This window comes from Ambystoma mexicanum, chromosome 1p (assembly GCF_040938575.1).
Source record: "Ambystoma mexicanum isolate Mex_15411 chromosome 1p, UKY_AmexF1_1, whole genome shotgun sequence".
Taxonomy (NCBI): Eukaryota; Metazoa; Chordata; class Amphibia; order Caudata; family Ambystomatidae; genus Ambystoma; species Ambystoma mexicanum.
The window spans coordinates 654,559,085-654,575,826 of record NC_090921.1 but is presented as its reverse complement, the minus strand read 5'-3'; the positions used below and the strand labels follow the sequence as shown (position 1 = coordinate 654,575,826).

Here is a 16,742-nt window from a genome sequence, read left to right as displayed (position 1 = left end):
AGCTTTGAATTGTATTGGATGCTCTGGTTTCCTCTAAAATTGAGTTTGTCAAGATCTGCAGCTCCAGGGGCTGTTGACACGTGTGTTAAGGGCTAAAACTACAGCAGTGGGGATAAACCCCCTATTGGAGGAGAATTTGCAGTGAAAATACAGATTCCCTTCTACCCGTGAGGCACATTTAACTCTGCTGTTATGAAGTAAATAATGTTTTCTTTGGGGAGGATTTTCAAGAGGAGGCCAGTTAATAATGAGATTTTCAAGTTAAAATGTGAAAATCTAATTTACATTTGTTATGATCTCTATGTGCCTAGCTTCAACGGCAACCTTAAACCGACACCAAGATACTTAAAAAAAAGCCATTATTATCTGGTAAAGGGCTTCTATGCATGCCAGCGCCTCAATGTTACTTTCTGTACTGTTACGACACTCAGTTTGATGACACCTTGCATCCCTATGCAAAATCACAAGGCTAAGTGATGGACGGTCACTTTCCTTGCTACAGGTGGGGGCGACATAGGTACTCTAGGGTGAAATTTGCACAAAAGGATTCTATCAAGTGGGACAGGTTAGGATATTTCCTGAAGTCAAAATGGGGGTGCAGACAAGGACAAACAAAGGGATTCAGTGTAAGGAAGCAGTCTTCAAATTGTGGGGCTGGACTGACTAGGGCAGTCTGAGGATGTCAGGGATTGGGAGGGACGATGCATGGAGGAATGGTGCAGGGAGGATGTTTAAAAACAGACTGCTTTTAATAGAAATGTGTAAAAAGCAAGCTCATTGGCCGTCGCCGGGGCATTACCTGCCCGACAAGATTCTGTGACTGCCGCTTCCCAGAGTTCTTTCCACGAGTGGCCATTATGGAAAGGGAGAAGGGACTACATGTAGTCCTTTCTCCCCGACAGCCATTTTGTGCTTTTTATTCTCATTTCGCGAAACAGTTGCAGTGGTGTTTCTCAACTCGCCAAAAATTGCTGTTAGTACCCCGGTACGACAAACTGGGGTACTAATAGCAATATAACCCTCAGAGGGGGTCATAAACAGTTGCAGCGCTGTTTCTCAACTCAACAAAAATTGCTGTTAGTACCCCGGTAAGACAAACTGGGGTACTAATAGCAATATAACCCTCAGAGGGGGTCATTATGGGACGTGTAATGCCCCTGGGCTACGTTAAAGCTCTTGCTTCGCTCAGGCTTCTAACTATGGCCCGCTATGGCCAATATTGTAACTCATTGGAGTGAGGGGCCAGCTTAAGAAAATGTGAATGATATGATATGATATGGCATATATAACACCCCTATACAGAAGTTTTTCAAGGCGCGACGAGGCAAGGGAGGGTAAACAGAGGGAAGACAGACAGCAATCCTACTAGGCCAGGTGACATTGAGATCGCGCAAGTGCCGGGGGAGGGAAAACGGGAAAAGGGCAGGGGGAAAGGGGAAGGGGGCAGTGCAGTACATAGGATCACAGTAAAATAAACAAAAACGATAAATGAAAGTGCTGCCAGCTGGTGGCAAGTGCAGAGGTAAGATAGGACTTCAGGGGTCAGCGCTGGTAGGGGCTGAAGGGATACAGAAACAGTCCCACGTGCAAGGGTGCCAGGGGGCAGTGCAGGTGTGCAACTGATGGGGAGGGGATCTGGGCCCGAGATCAGAGGTTAGCCAGGTAACCAGTGCCAATTCAGGTTCAGCCAGGAGATCAGCGGGGGAGAGGAAGAGAAAAAGCAGAAGCAAAGATGATGGTCTTGAGTTGCTTCCGAAACCGGAGTTGGTTCCCATCAAGTTTCAGAGAGACAGGGAGGCTGTTCCAGAGGGAGGCCCCCACGTTAGAAAGAGATCTAACACCAACTTGCTGCTTGAAGAAGCGACTGACCATGAGAGAGTTGGAGGCGGATGAGCGAAGAGCTCGCCAAGGATGATATTTAGGAAGAGAGAGTAGAAGGTATTCAGGTCCCAGCCCCAGAAGGCATTGTTGAAAATGCAGAGGGTTTTCAACTTAATTCTCACCACCACTTGGAGCCAGTGAAGAGATTTCAGTCCTGCAGAGATATGATCCCTGGGCTTGAGGTCAAGGACAAGTCTCGCAGTCCTGTTTTGGATGAGTTGCAGAGGGCGGAAAGTAGAGGCAGACAGATTTAGAAAGAGGCGGTTGCAGTAGTCCAGCCTAGAGAGAACCAGAGCTCTGGAGATAGTGAGCTTCTGGGGAGTGGTGGGAGGAGAAATACCTCTGAGGAGGTGCAGCTCGTAGTGTAACTTCTAAGAGATGTCAGAGATGTGAGGAGAGAAGGAAAGTGTGGAGTCGAAGATGACCCCAAGGCCCCAAGGTTTTTAGCCTCACTGGTGGGAGCAGGAAGAGGGCCAAGAGAGGATGGCCAGAGAGTGACAGGAAAGGAGGCAGTGGGTGTGCCGATGAGGAGAATCTCAGTCTTACTGGCATTAAGGCAGAGATCATTGGCGGCACACCACTCCTGGATAGCAGACAGACAGTCCAAGATGAGAGAAGGAGAAGAGGAGGTGGAAGGGAGCCTGAAAATGAGTTGGGTGAAAGTTGGGGCAGAGAGCGGCAATGCGGTGGGCAAGAAATGCCAGGTATTGATTGAACAACCAGGGAGATAGGTTAGACCCCTGGGGAAGACCACATGTAAAGATAGAGATAGAGGAGAGGAAGAATCCAAGTTGGACCTGGGAAGGTCAATCGGAGAGGAAGGAGGTCAGCCAAGCCAGGGCCTTATCAGTGATACCCAGGTTATCATGGAGACGGTTGAGCAGGATGGCATGGTTGACCATGTCAAAGGCAGACGAGAGATCAAGTAAGATGAGGACACAGGGGGTGTTAGAATCAAGGTTGGAGAGCCGGTCTTCACGGATGTTCAGGAGAGCAGTTTCTGTGCTTCTGGCAGCTCTGAAGCCAGACTGATGGTCATTGAGGCAGCCAACAGATTCAGTGTGAAGATTAAGCTGGGAGATGGACAGCTTTTCCAGCAGTTTTCCCAGGAAAGGAGTGATGGAGATTGGACTATAGTTAGCTGGGCAGGAAGGGTCGGCAGAGGGTTTCTTAAGAAGAGGGTGCACAAGGGAGTTTCTTCAGGGGGGAGGGGGAGACTTCAGTGGCAAAGGAGTGGTTGTAGAAATCAGCCAGAGCAGGAGCCACGGTGTCAATGTGGTCCTTTCATAAATCGGACTTCCTAGAAACCTCATCAGAGGAGAACAGGGGAAAGGCAGAGAAGGAGGGAAGCGAGGTGGCCGCAGAAGGGTCAGAGGATGAGCATGGAGTAGAGGGAGGAGGGGGAGAGGAAGGGAGAGAGGACAGGATGTCCTGAGTTTTAGAGATGGAATGAGAAGCCAGAGCTGTGCAGAGGGCTTGGAAGGGGACAGGAGAGGTAGAGACTGCAGCAGAATTTCCAAGTTCCTTGCAGATTTTAAAGAGTTCGGGCGAGTTGTTAGATCCCGCGGAGACGCAGGCTTGGATGGAGGCTCTCTTCTTGGTGCGGACAGTGAGCCGGTATTGCCTTTGGAGCAGGCGACAGGCCAGTTTGACAGAGGATGTACAGGAAGAACACCATTTTCTCTTGGCCACCCTGCACTTACGTTTAAGGGTGACGAGGTCTGAGTCATACCAAGAGTTGCACTTGGCTTTGGGTTTCAAGCAGATCCTTGTGACAGGGGCAAAAACATCGAGAGTATCAGATATAGTAGAGTGGCGCATGGAAAGGGCTGTGTCAGGATGTGAATCAGCCAGAGGAGGAGGGGATGAGAAGGTGGCAGCGAACGCCTCAACTAACACACACTTCATGGGACGGATGATCGAGAAGGTAGCTGGCAATGCTGGAGTTAGCTTGGCCTGAGGGGTAGAGAGAGTGAGATGGGAGGAAAGGATAAAGTGATCACTCCAGGAGAAAAGAGTGGTGAGAGGGTTTGAAAGGGGAAGATCTGAAGAGATCAGAACATCTGGAGTGTGCCCTGCAGAGTGAGAAAGAGAGAGTCACAATGGTCTCAAAAGAGTCCAGTGGAAGGACAGGAAGCATCCAGTTGGATGTTGAAGTCTCCAAGAAGGAGGAGTTGAGTGGTTGAGACCAGGATGGAAGAGGAGAGGTCTTCCCAGTCAGGGAGGAAGAAGGAGATCTGACCAGGTGGCCGGTAGATGGTAGCCACAGTGAGGGAATGGCCAGGAGAGAAAAAAAGAAGCCTGCAGACGAGGCATTTGAAAGAGGAGTAGACCTGCGTAGGAATAACGGAGGCAGGAATCCACTCAGGGAAGATCAGGGCTACACCCCCTCCGGAACGGTTGGATCTGGGTGTGGAGAGGATCTTGTAGCCATCAGGGAGGAGAGTGTCAACGCTTGTGACAGAGCTGGCTGCAAACCATGTCTCAGTGAGACCGGGGACATCGAGGTCAAGTTCTATCAAGAGGCAGCAGATGTCAGAGGAGTATTTGACAGCTGAGCAAGAGTTTAGGGTGGTAATATGGAGAAGGTTGCCATCCTTGAAAGACTTCCGGGGAGGGGTGCAAATCAGAGATACACCCTGCAGAGGTGTAGAAGCAGCCCAAAGGGGGGCAGAAGAGGAAGGAGGCGAGGGGAAGGTAGCCGAGGCGGAAACAGCAGGGGGAGGCAAAGAAGCCATGGAAGGAAGAGAGGGGACAGCAGAAGAATTAATGAGGCGCGGGAAGGTTGGCTTGAGGGCCTTGGACCAAGAGGGTACCATTCAAGCAAACATTATTGATGACCTTAGAGGAGTGGAAGGAGGCCAGGAGGACATCCTACCCGGTGCCACCATTAATGGGAGAGAAAGAGAGTGGAGAAAGCACAGAGACCATATGTAGAGTCCATAGGTCAGGCGAGGGAACGACAAAGAGGATGTCAGTAAAAGTTTGCCACGAGGAGGCACTGGTATAGTTGACAGAGATAGGGAGGCCTGGGTTGGAGACCAGGATATCCTTTTTAAACTTCTTCCTACCAGATTTGGTGAGGAGAGCAATATAGTCAATAGAGAAGCAGTTAGGAAAGATAGGAGAGACAGAGAGCACCATACAATAAGCGGAGAGAGGAGAAGGGGAGAGGGAAGGGGTAGGGGAGAACACTAGAGAAGGATACAGGGCAGGGTGCAAGCAGACGAGACAGAGGGGGGACAAGAAAAGTATACAATTTGACACGACGACAGACACTTAGGTAGTGGTAGAAAGGTTCACTAGATGAGTGCCTCACTAGTAGGATGGCGCTACTTTCACAATTCAATTTAAAACAGGAGAAAAACACACCTAAGCTTGAGAGTCCCGAATAGGGGAGAAAGGCCCAGGCTTCACAATGCCATTTTTAAATACTTTCATGATGCAATTTAACTCCCCAAATTTGAAAGTCCTGAATAGTGGGGAAAAGGCTTAGGTTTCACAATGTAATTTTTAAATACTTTCACAATGCAATTTAAACAGGAGAAAAACACACCCAAATTTGAGAGTCCTGAATCGTGGGTATTCAGTAGCCACTGGCATCGATGAATGTCTTGGAGTCAAAAAGAAAATGACGTCCACTTGGTGCAAAATTGAGTACGAATATTACTGTTTAAATACATTTTGTAATGCAAATTGTTAAAGAACACCTTTTGGCCATGTTTCTGCATTTTTATGTTAATGGCTGCATACAAACTTGAACTTGGCGGTAGGAACACAAGATCCCAAAAATAAGTTGTTGAAGTTTGCGTGCTAGACATAGTTCAGAGGTTGAGCGGGAAAATACAGAGCAGTTAAGGAGTTAACATTGTGAAAATGTGATAAAATAAAGCCTGCAGTGAAAGCATCACCTGTATGAATAACTGTAGCACTGAATGACTGACTGATCTTGATGATGACGCACTATCCTAGAGCACAATACCTTCATTTTGTCATGACTTCGCTTTTGTCAGGCGTGTTCCTTTTTTGTCCGCTGGTGGTGTGTGTTTTTTTAATTTGAAGTGGGTCTTTTCCTCATCACCTGTAGCTCCCTACTCACCCCACCCCACAGAATGTCCCCCCCCCCTCCTTTTTCCTCGGCGCCGCATCTCTGAAATTGAAACCGAAACCTCCAGAGCACAGAGGGAAGCGCATGCAAATACACAGTTATTGGTGACTGGATTGGGCCTGTTTTTCCGAATGTGCCATTTCACATTTGCATACCTGGCCATGGTTCCCCGGGCACGGGTGCTATATAGCACAGACTGGGCGGCTTTGTGTTTAGTACTGGCAAACGAGCAGGGCTCAGAAAAGCGACCCCAGAAGCTGAATGATGACGTTAGTCCAGTCCCTGGTATCCTGTGCCCTGCTCTGCATTTCACGTAAGTAGTACGCATTTCATGTTTCTGCCACCTATCCAACACATTTTATACATATTAGTTTGACCAATGTCCTGTTAATTCTTTCACTTTCCAGTTGCTCAGGCTCAGACCCCTGTGATGTCCCCAGCGGCTGCGCAGGTCACTCTTGGGCAAAGGGCCACTTTCAGCTGTAACATTGGCGTCAAAGATGGGGGTGCTGTTTGGTGGTACAGCCAGATACCAGGAGAGGGCGCGAAGGTCATCCTGTATCATCACCATTCCTACACCGACCCTAAGTATGGATCCGGGGTGTCATCGGACCATTTCACTGCCACAGTAGACAGCGCCGGGACCGGATATCAGTTCATCATCAAGAAAGCTGAAATCGACGACTCTGTCCATCATTACTGTGTCAAATGGTACACAAGTATCAACGCATACCACTGTGCGCGAGACCATGACAAAAACCTCTCATTAAGAGATGCACGCAGACACGAAGTCAAAGAAACATTACGGAAACAGTTATATGTGATTTTACCAAATGTAGAATCAGAGTGGTCCATTTCACCGAGTAAAAATAGAGCAAATACCGAATTGTTAGAATTTTTTTTTAATTTGGGGGGTCTCCCCCGAGCCCTCTGTTTTTCTATCCTGTTAACCCCACCCCAATCTCCATCCCCACCCATTTTAACCCCTTACCCGACTACCATATATATATTTAATTAACATTTTTGGTATGTTTTTCAGTATTTTGGGTTTCAGTAAAAACGTACTACTCTGATTTATTTTCGGTAAAATGACTGGGTACCCACAGAAACATTACTTGCTTTAGAAATTGAAGTCGTGGTGTCTGGCCAATCTCTTCTGTAGGTTTCAAGACATTTAATGGCAAGTATGTGAGTGACATACTAGCAATATATGTCACCCCGATTAAACTACCTAGCCCACCTAAACCCCCTCCAAGAAGACACACTGCAAACTTCGAGAGTCATTTTGCAGTGAATTCTAATCCCATGATGGAACGCTTGATAAGATCACAGAATAAAATACTCAGAACGCAAAGACACAAGTACAGGGGAAGAGAAATATTGCTGTCAGATGATTCTCCCACGCCAGAAGCACGGACTGTGGTGCATTGCACATCACCACTAGTGCCATTAGACTGGCCTGAGCTTGACACTCTTTAAGTCAACATATACGATTAGGGGCAGTAAAATGGCTTACAATTCTCCCTCAACTCACCCAAGCCAAAAGAACTGGGACTGGGAGAAACGTCAACAAACATCAGATAAGGCTCGGGTGAACTTTTCTAAAAGATGTTTGTGGTTCTTAACACATCTCTTAGTTTTGGATGAATGATACAATGCATCCCAAATGTCCAGCAGATGTTTGGGGAGGTTCGGAGATGTGGTTTTCAGGGCCTGTTCAAAAACCTTTTAAAAGATAAGCTGAAAGGGAAGAATGGCTCAAGTGAGGTAGAGAAGAGGAGAGGGGTGGTTAAGAGACTGCACAGGAAAGTGAGCCAGAGACAACAAGCGGATAGGTGTAACTACACAAATTGTCTTCCTTTGCCAGTGCTTGTTTTTAAAACTCAGTGGGCCTCATTACGACCCTGGCGCTAAGTGAAAAACGATGGCGGTAAATGGTTACCGCCATCGTTTTCCGCCAGGTCCGATCATGACCCGTGACCGTTAACTACGATGCCATTAGCGGCATTGTAGTTAACGCTGCCGCTAACTGCGCTAAGGGTGCACGCACGCGACCGCCCACACCGTACTTAGCGCCATGGCGGAAAGGTACGCAAATGCCGACCCAAGCGGACATGCACCTAACGCCATCACCCAGCCCGTTAAGTACCTTACCGCCATGGTGTTAATAACGCCAACGCGATCCAACCGTAAAGGGCCATGTTAAGTGAATGCAGCTGCCACAGGTGCACAGAAACAGCACAGGTGAAGGCAATACAGACTCAGGAAGTACAAAAAGAACACACCCCACCCCTTCCCACACCCAGTCACACTCCACAATGATACCAATACGACTAGCAATGTTGGGGCTGAAGGACCTGATAGCAATGCATGTGCTACAACAGCAACAACAGGCAGCACAAAGGAGACGCAGGAGGAGAAGGAGGGCAAGGCAGGCCCAGCAAGCCCCACCAGCACAGCCAGTGCCACCACGCAGGCAGCCCCCAATCCCACGCATCAGAGCCAATCTATTCAACCTCACTGCTGAGCAGATCCACACCCTGTACCGTTTGGACCGGGACACCATCACCGCCATCGTAGACATGACACACAACGACATTGTCAGCATGATAGAAACTCCAACCGCCACCCCCCCCTACTGAAGGTAGTGTCTGTACTCCACTTCCTGGCCACAGGTACCTACCAGCACACAGTGGGGCACCTGCATGGCATTTCACAACCATTATTCTCACGAACACTCATCCAAGTGCTCGATGCCCTCCTCAAGCACACAGATGACCACATCTCATTACCACGGACTGGCCAGGAGATTGCAAACACCAAAGTGGGTTTCCATGCACTAGCCGGCATACCCGGTTGCATTGGTGCCATCGACTGCACCCATGTGGAATTGGTGGTTCCACGTGCCATGGAGGTACCGTACCGCAACCGGAAGCAGTTCCACTCAATCAACGTGCAAATGGTCTGTGACTCCAACAAGATCATCACACATTGTTGTGCCCGATTCCCCGGATCAACCCATGATTCTATGGTCCTGAGGAACTCCACAATACCACGCTACATGGAGCGACATGCAGGGCCAAGATCCTGGCTACTCGGTGAGTCCAATGTCATGGAAGTGGGCAGGTGAATGACGTACCGATGCATACTCTACCTGGCTGAAAGGGGGGGGGGGGTGAAGCATACTCCACCTGGCTGAAAGGGGGGGGGGTGATGCATACTCCACCTGGCTGAAAGGTGGGGGGGTGATGCATACTCCACCTGGCTGAAAGGGGGGGGATGATGCATACTCCACCTGGCTGAAAGGGGGGGATGATGCATACTCCACCTGGCTGAAAGGGGGGGGATGATGCATACTCCACCTGGCTATAAGGGGGGGGTGATGCATACTCCACCTGGCTGAAAGGGGGGGGGGGTGATGCATACTCCACCTGGCTGAAAGGGGGGGATGCATATGCCACCTGGCTGTGAGTAACACAGAGAACGGAGACAGAGGATGGGCACTCACAATGCACACAACCCCTCTGCATACATTAGGTGATGGCATGCAAAACAGGCCATGGGAGCCATGAGCATATACTGGTTGCATTGTGTGAATCAATTAGTGCATGTAGAAGTGAGCCAAAGTAACAGTTGGATGCAAGCCATGGTGGAACATCATGTTCTTGATCAGACAACATGACTGACACATACATTCTCGCCTACATACAGGTGAAGCAGGCTATCCCCTGAAGAGGTGGCTCCTTACACCAGTCCGGAACCCACAGAACCAGCACGAGGAGGACTTCAACCGTGCACATACACGTACTCGTGTGATCATAGAGCAGACATTCGGCCTATTGAAGGCACGGTTCCGAAGCCTCAGCAGGTCTGGTGGGGCACTCCTGTATGGCCATGAGAAGGTGGCAAAGATCGTCATGGCATGTGTCATGCTACACAATATGTGCGTCAGACGGAATGTGCCCCTGCCCCCTGATGCAGAACTGCAACCACCTGACGATGAGGATGAGGAGGGTGCAGATGGGGCGGCACCCCATGGAGGAGGCGATGCACAGGAGGGGCGTGCAATGCGCCAAAGTATCATCGACCACTGCTTCTAGCACACACGGCTGGTGTGTATCACATGGTGACTGCACTTGGGGCACTGTGTGGCTCTGGGACATGCACACTGTGGACTGTACACCAATAAAGCACACATACGCAATGAAAATGTCCACACATTTCTTTTTCGGAAAGAAAAAAGTGTATTCAAACTATGAAACGTCGTGACACACCCCCTCCCACCTCCCCCCTGCACACCCCAACACACCCCCTCCCACCTCCCCCTGCACACCCCAACACACCCCCTCCCACCTCCCCCCTGCACACCCCAACACACCCCCTCCCACCTCCCCCCTGCACACCCCAACACACCCCCTCCCACCTCCCCCTGCACACCCCAACACACCCCCTCCCACCTCCCCCCTGCACACCCCAACACACCCCATGTAGGTGTCAACAGATGCCTGTGACAGTGGCCACAGGCTGTTACAAGCCCCCTCTCCCGGCCCCTGGGGCACCCCTGGCTGTGAAGCGCAGGTTACGTCCGGAACGTCGCAAGGGGCTGCTCTGTGCAGAACTGGCAGTGGAGGATGTCCCTGCCTGCCCCCGTGCATGCACGTCCTGTAGGGTGTGGGTGAGCTCAGTGAGCGCACGACGCAAGCCGGCAAGTTCAGCACAGATGTCCCTGGACATGGCCTGCATGGCATCCCTCAGGGTGGCAGTGCTCTGCGCTACTTTGGCCCTTAGGGTCTCCGTGGCCTGTTCAATGGTTACCCTAGCCCCCACACATTCCGCGGCATGCTCAGTCAGCATCGTGGACAGTTGCTGCCGTTCTGTGATGTCCTCGAGGGACTGCTGCCCCTGCTGGCCCATGGCCAGTGCTGGTGGTGTGATGGAGGGGCGGAGTGAGGACTGGGCATGGGGTGGAAGGCCACTCCTCTACCTCTGTGTGCCCCTGTGTGTGATCCTCATGGGGGCTGGCGTCTGAGAAACAGGGGGAATGTAGTAGGTCAGTGGGGCTTCTGACCTCGTGCTCCATGTCTGAGTCTGAACATGCAGCTATTGCAGCTGTCTCACCGATGTTGCTGCTGGCCGCTGACCCGGTGCCTTCTGTGGCAGGCAATGTCGGTAGAGGTGGAGCAGCTGCTGCTGGCCTGCTGCCTACAGGGGTGCTTGCCGGTGGGACGTCCGGTATGCTCGCAGTGGGTCCTGCTTGTTGTGGGGTCTGCCTCACTGCAGCTGAGGTTGAGGGTGCGGGGACGGTATTGATGGCCTTCTTGGCTCTCTTCGTCGCAGGGGTGTCCTGGTCCTCGGGGTGTGAATCTGTGCCTGTGGTGGAGCAAAGGAGGGAGGGCGTTATTGATGGGTCTGCGGACTTTGGAATGACAATGATTGACATTATTCTGGTCAGTAGATGAGGCAGATGTTGCAGGTTGTCTCCTTTTAGTGTGGAATGTGGATGCAGGTATGCGGGTGCCAGCAGTGTATACAGGGTGGTGCTCGCATGTGGCTATGGGCAGTGTTGAAATGTGTTGCATTTACACTGTAGGGCAACCTTGTGCTACACATGAATGGACTGCAGTGACTATGGCATGTCTTGTTTGAGGCACCTACCTTCATCGCCTGATGTCGGAGCTCCCCTTTCCATCCCTCCGACGCCTTCAATGGATTCCATGCCAATCGTGGTTGCACAGATCTCCTCCCACGGTTGGAGTTTTAGTGGGGATTCCGACCCTCCACCGGTACCCAGGGCAAGGTTGCCGTTTGCAGAGATGACGGCTCTGACCCGTATGCGTAGGTCATCCCAGCGCTTCCTGCACTGCTGTGGGGTTCGGGGTACGGTCCCCACCGCGCTGACGCGATCGGCCACCAGGGCCCAGATGGCCTTTTTCTTCGCTATCGCTGTCCTGGTCATTTCCGGGGAGAAAACGACACCTGCGTTGTCTTGCAGGGTCTCCGCAAGCAAGTTCCTCCCGGCTGAATCTCTCCTGGCGCTGGCGGTCACATGCCTTCTTTACAACTTTAGGAATTTTCGGGTACTTGGATGGGTGGGTGATTGGTTGGGACAGGTGTCAGGGTTGGCTCTGGTGTTGTTCGGTAGGATGGCAATGGATTGTGTTTTTGAAGATGGCCGACGTGCTGTTTCCCGTTCCGGCGCAATGACGCTATTTCCGGTCCAGCTTTTTACGGCCACCGCAAATTACGGTGGCCGCTAATTACGGTGGGCGTTAATTACGGTGGCCGCTACTTACGGTGGCGGAAGTGCACCTTGCTCGCTTTACGATGCCGGTAGGGGCCTTTTCCGCCATGGCGTTAATTGCATTACCGCCATGGCGTAATGCTCGTGGCGATGGGTCGTAATGTGGCGCTCTTTACGCCATCGGCCCACGGCGTAAACGCTCATTACGCCATGGCGGTAATGACGGAAGATTACCGCCTGGGTCGTAATGAGGCCCAGTACATAATTACTGGCCAACCATGACCTCAAGGATTACCTCCAGGTATTGGATGTTTGTGAATAGGTTTGCCAGAACTGTCTTATTATTATTAATCTATATATTTAACTGCAGGTGTATTGTTTAACGGACTAATGTTTTTTTTATTAGGTGTTAAATAGAAATGTTTCACATTTTTTACATCAAGAACTTTAGCAGAATTGTAATATTTCTCAGTACCCATTTCTGAGATCAGCCCGTATGGTATTCCACAATTGAGAATATTAATTTTGGAAACAGTATAAATCGGATCTGTAACAAGTGTCGATCTGTTTACGATCTTATATTTCCTTGCTGAAATTCTGGAATGATATTGAGAGTGGTGCATAGGAACCAGAAGGCAAGGGGGAACTTAAAACCCCTACTTTCCAGAGTGTTGGCTGGAAGAGGGCTTACTGCCCTCATTCTCAGGAGCAGAGGATTGTTAGGGAGAATTCTCAAAATATGCTAATTTCCCTTACCTTTTGAGACCCTCAGCAACTTTGCTGTATTTCTAGGTTTTTATTTTTTTTTAATTTTTACCTGGGAAGAGTGTCAGCCTTTTTTCCCACTCTTCCATGTATTTTGTGTGTGTTTTCCTTTTGTGTTCTCTGGTTATAGAGTTTTTAAACAACTGCAGTGGCATAATATTTTTCTGTGTGTCACACAGCACCTTCAGTGCAGTAACACGGGGGTGTCTTTCAGACTCCCCAAGGTTTAAATACCTTCTCTGGGACTGACTACCATCTCCCAGAGCCTGTAAAGTTACATTGGCTTTACTAGTCTTTTTAAATTTACTGACCCAGCACACACTATCTTCCCATAGAGTGCTGGAGGGGTTGCCTAGCTTCCCCTGGGTCAAAACACTCATCTAATAGTAAAATGTTACCGTTTCCTACTTTATATTGCTGGTGGCAGTGGTTTAGATCAACTACGGTGATTGTTTGAGACCGCTAACAAAAGTCGCGAAAAATCGGGGCAGCACTGTTTTTCAATATGGCACCCCAGATCTATCTGTAAAAACAGACTCCATTCATCTTTTTTTGACATTTCTTTTAGGAAAAGTCATTCTTGGGGTTTTCTCTGTGCGCTGAACCAGGTTTGGTCCCTTTCTTCGTGCCCTTTGGCAGGCTTCAGTGTGGAAGCCCTCCTCTGGTGCCAGAGTGTCGGGGGTGGACAGGATGTGAGGGAGGTGTCCGAAACTCCCTGTGCTTAGTCTCCTAAGAGACCTGAATGCACTCTGGTGTGATAGGCTGGCTGACTGTCCAGCAAGGACAGCCACCCTGCTGGGTGAGTGACAGCCAGGCTGGATTAATGGGGGAAACTGTTTAAAAGCAGGTCTCTGGGACTTGAAAAGCAGAGTCAACCACTGGAACGAAAGAACCGAAGATGAGCTGAAGGAAGAGGACTGCTGCAACTCCTGGATGACCGGTGAAGCCCTGCTGCAGGTCTGAAATGCCTGAAACTCCAATCGACAGAGAAGCCCTTCAAGGTTAACTTCTTCCCTTGAGTTTGGTGGGAACAACCAACTTGTAAGCCACCTGGACACCGTCCCTGACTGGTCGAATTTTCATCAGAGTGCTGTTGAAAACTGGATAGCCAGTGGGAAGGAAACCGGCTTGTGGACTTCAAGGCACTCACACCTTAAACTGACGTCTTGTTACAGCTTTTGGCCTCATCCCTGGGCAGTGCAGGAACCTCCTGACGTCCTCCTTCTTGTCCCCACGACTGAAGCTCAGGAACCGCAAGACCTGCTCGGAACTGCCAGGAACAACTGCCTCAGCTACAGCTTTGTTCGTTAACAAGATACTGTGCAAACGCGGTCCGGAAATATTTTCAGCCATCGAGAAAGTGCGTGAAACTTTCCTCAACTTTGAAGGTTTGTCCTTCCCTAAACATTCGTCAAACCTTTCGCCTAGCCAAATTCTTCTAAACTCTGTGGCAAAGACTTAACCGTTATCTACCTGAACTGTGCTATCCTATACAAAGACTCTGAACCATTGACTTTGGCCCAGGCCTACGAGAAGAATTGCTGGTTGTATTTAACTGAAACCCTTTGCCCTGCCTATCAATGTGTTTGGGCTGTCTATTCTTATAACCTTGTATTTTTATCCCTTTTATAAGTATTTGAAGTGCCATTTTGCTCCCACCTCATTTTGGAGCTAAACCTGTTCAATGACTTACCGGTTGGATTTTTGTGGTTTATTAGTGTGTGATATTGAGCTTCTTGTGCTAGTGTAATGTTCTCTAACTGACTGATTAAATAAATGTATATTCTTTTACCAAGAAACCTTGAGTAAGTGTATATTTGAATCACTGTATTTGTTGGTCCTTTGTGTAACTTGTTCTACTGCTCACTTAAACTCTTGAGATAGGTCTGGCTACTCAGCCATCGCTACCACTTTACTGTGTAGTACAGCCTTGTACCAAAGGTGAAATTGTGCTTACACTTGTAGTCCTAATTGCATGTAGTGGTCCCAAAGGGTACTGCATGTGATTCTGCCTAACGAGGATGCAAAGCAAAAGGGCTCACAAGGTTTTTTCAAAGACACTGCTAAACAAAAAGAGCTGCCATCGTCCATCGCATACTGTATCCATTGAAATATAAAGGCTATCCATCTGCTGCCAAGCCAATTAGCAGATATCCAATTGTCAGCGAGGAGGACACAGGAGGGGTATTTGGAGTTTGCAAATTGATCTGCCCACACATTTCCTGTTAAACCTTTGTACTGAAACTGGATAGGTAAGAAACTCTCTTGAGTCAACCACATGTGGCTTATGTTTCTCATAGACAAGGGTGCTGTCTATATTTCTAATGTTTAATGGTGGCCTACAGTGGTGACGGTCCTGTCAGGAGTAAAACAAAAATAACAATCGGAAACAAACATTTATTTAATATTGTCAATACAGATCAGGCAATAAGTGAATAAATGGCAATTTAGAGAGTAGTTATTGACTGGTTGATTGATATATTGATTTAAACCTTTAAAACAGCCCTGGCCCTACTTAGAGGCTCTCAGAGCACTTTACAAAGTTCAAATACATTTAGTTGCCTTATCTTTTGTGTGTGGGTGGATGTAAGTATCTTGTGCAGATAAAATGGGTCTTTGAGGTGGATGGTCTTGTATACGATGAAGAGTCTTTTAAAAGCAATTGTCTGCGCTATGAGGAATACTGCAGCTGGTAGATAGATGGCCTTATGTGACAGTGTAAGTGTAGAGTAATTCTTACTGCTGACTTCTGTATGGCTCCCATGGGGGCAAGTGGGCTGTTGGGGATTCCAGTGAGGATTGCATTTCCATAGTTCAGTTTGGAGATGACTAGTGCCTAGACTGCGATGCAGCATTTGTCAAGAGGAAAGGCGTGTCACATCCTGCATAGGAGGACCAGCTGTAGTTTGCATTCTTTGATGATGGACGCAATGAGTCTGTCAAGTAGAGGTAGGATTGTTGCTGAAGCTTAAGGAATGTACTGACATGGAGTGGGATATAGGTGGGTTGTTTATGGTGAGTTCTTTGATCAAGGCTGTGAGGTCGGGTTTATATGTGGGGGGCAGATGAGGAGGTGTTCAGTATCGGCTGGGTTCCGTTTTAGGGAATGGTCGGACATCCCGATGATGATGATAGACAGTTTTTGCCAATGTGGAGTTCTGAGGTGGAGAAGATCTCATCATTATCATTACTATTACTATTATTTTGTTATCATTATTATTATTATTATTATTATTATTATTATTATTATTATTATTATTATTATTATATTATTATTATTGAGCGCGGATCTCACTTGGGGAAGCAAAGAAGAGCTTTAAAAATCATAGGGGGAATTAAGTATATTTGTGTGTCCTCTCTTTATCTGTGAAAGTGGATATTGTGGATGCTTAGAGTTTATCTGATGGATTCTCAACATATAAATTGAACATAAGGGGAGATAGGGAGAATCTGTGTAAAACCCTGTACTTGACTGGGGTGGGATTTCATTGATAAGTGGGCATGGAGAAGAAGTGTGTTCTGCCAGAGAGGAAGTAGATAAACCAGTTCAGAACAGTGCCTCAGAGTTACATCATGTGGGTTCTCATGTTTAGGAGGATGGTGTTGACGATGGTGTTGATAGCTGCAGAGACGTCAAGGAAGACTAGAAGGGCTATTTGACCTGTGTTATTGATGTTGTGAAGTTCATTCAGGATGTGAAGGGTTGCAGTCTCGTTTTTGTGTCTGGGGCAGTAACCTGATTGGAAT

The 16,742-nt window shown here is 48.7% G+C and overlaps 1 protein-coding gene across 4 annotated transcripts in view; it reads left to right on the top strand.

Moving 5' to 3' along the window:
• The window catches only part of LOC138578543 (immunoglobulin kappa light chain-like), a 491,642-nt gene that overhangs the window by 233,065 nt on the left and 241,835 nt on the right, over nt 1–16,742 (top strand). The window contains exons 1-2 of one of the 4 annotated variants that reach the window (XM_069649716.1): nt 6,209–6,302; nt 6,397–6,720. The exons of 2 other annotated variants lie outside the window; for them this stretch is intronic. In XM_069649716.1, the coding sequence (XP_069505817.1) occupies nt 6,251–6,302; nt 6,397–6,720 (376 nt within the window). In that variant the 5' untranslated portion in view covers nt 6,209–6,250. Of the gene's footprint in view, nt 1–6,208; nt 6,303–6,396; nt 6,723–16,742 lie in introns of those variants that run through there. One more of the 4 variants, XM_069649715.1, reaches the window with a different exon arrangement.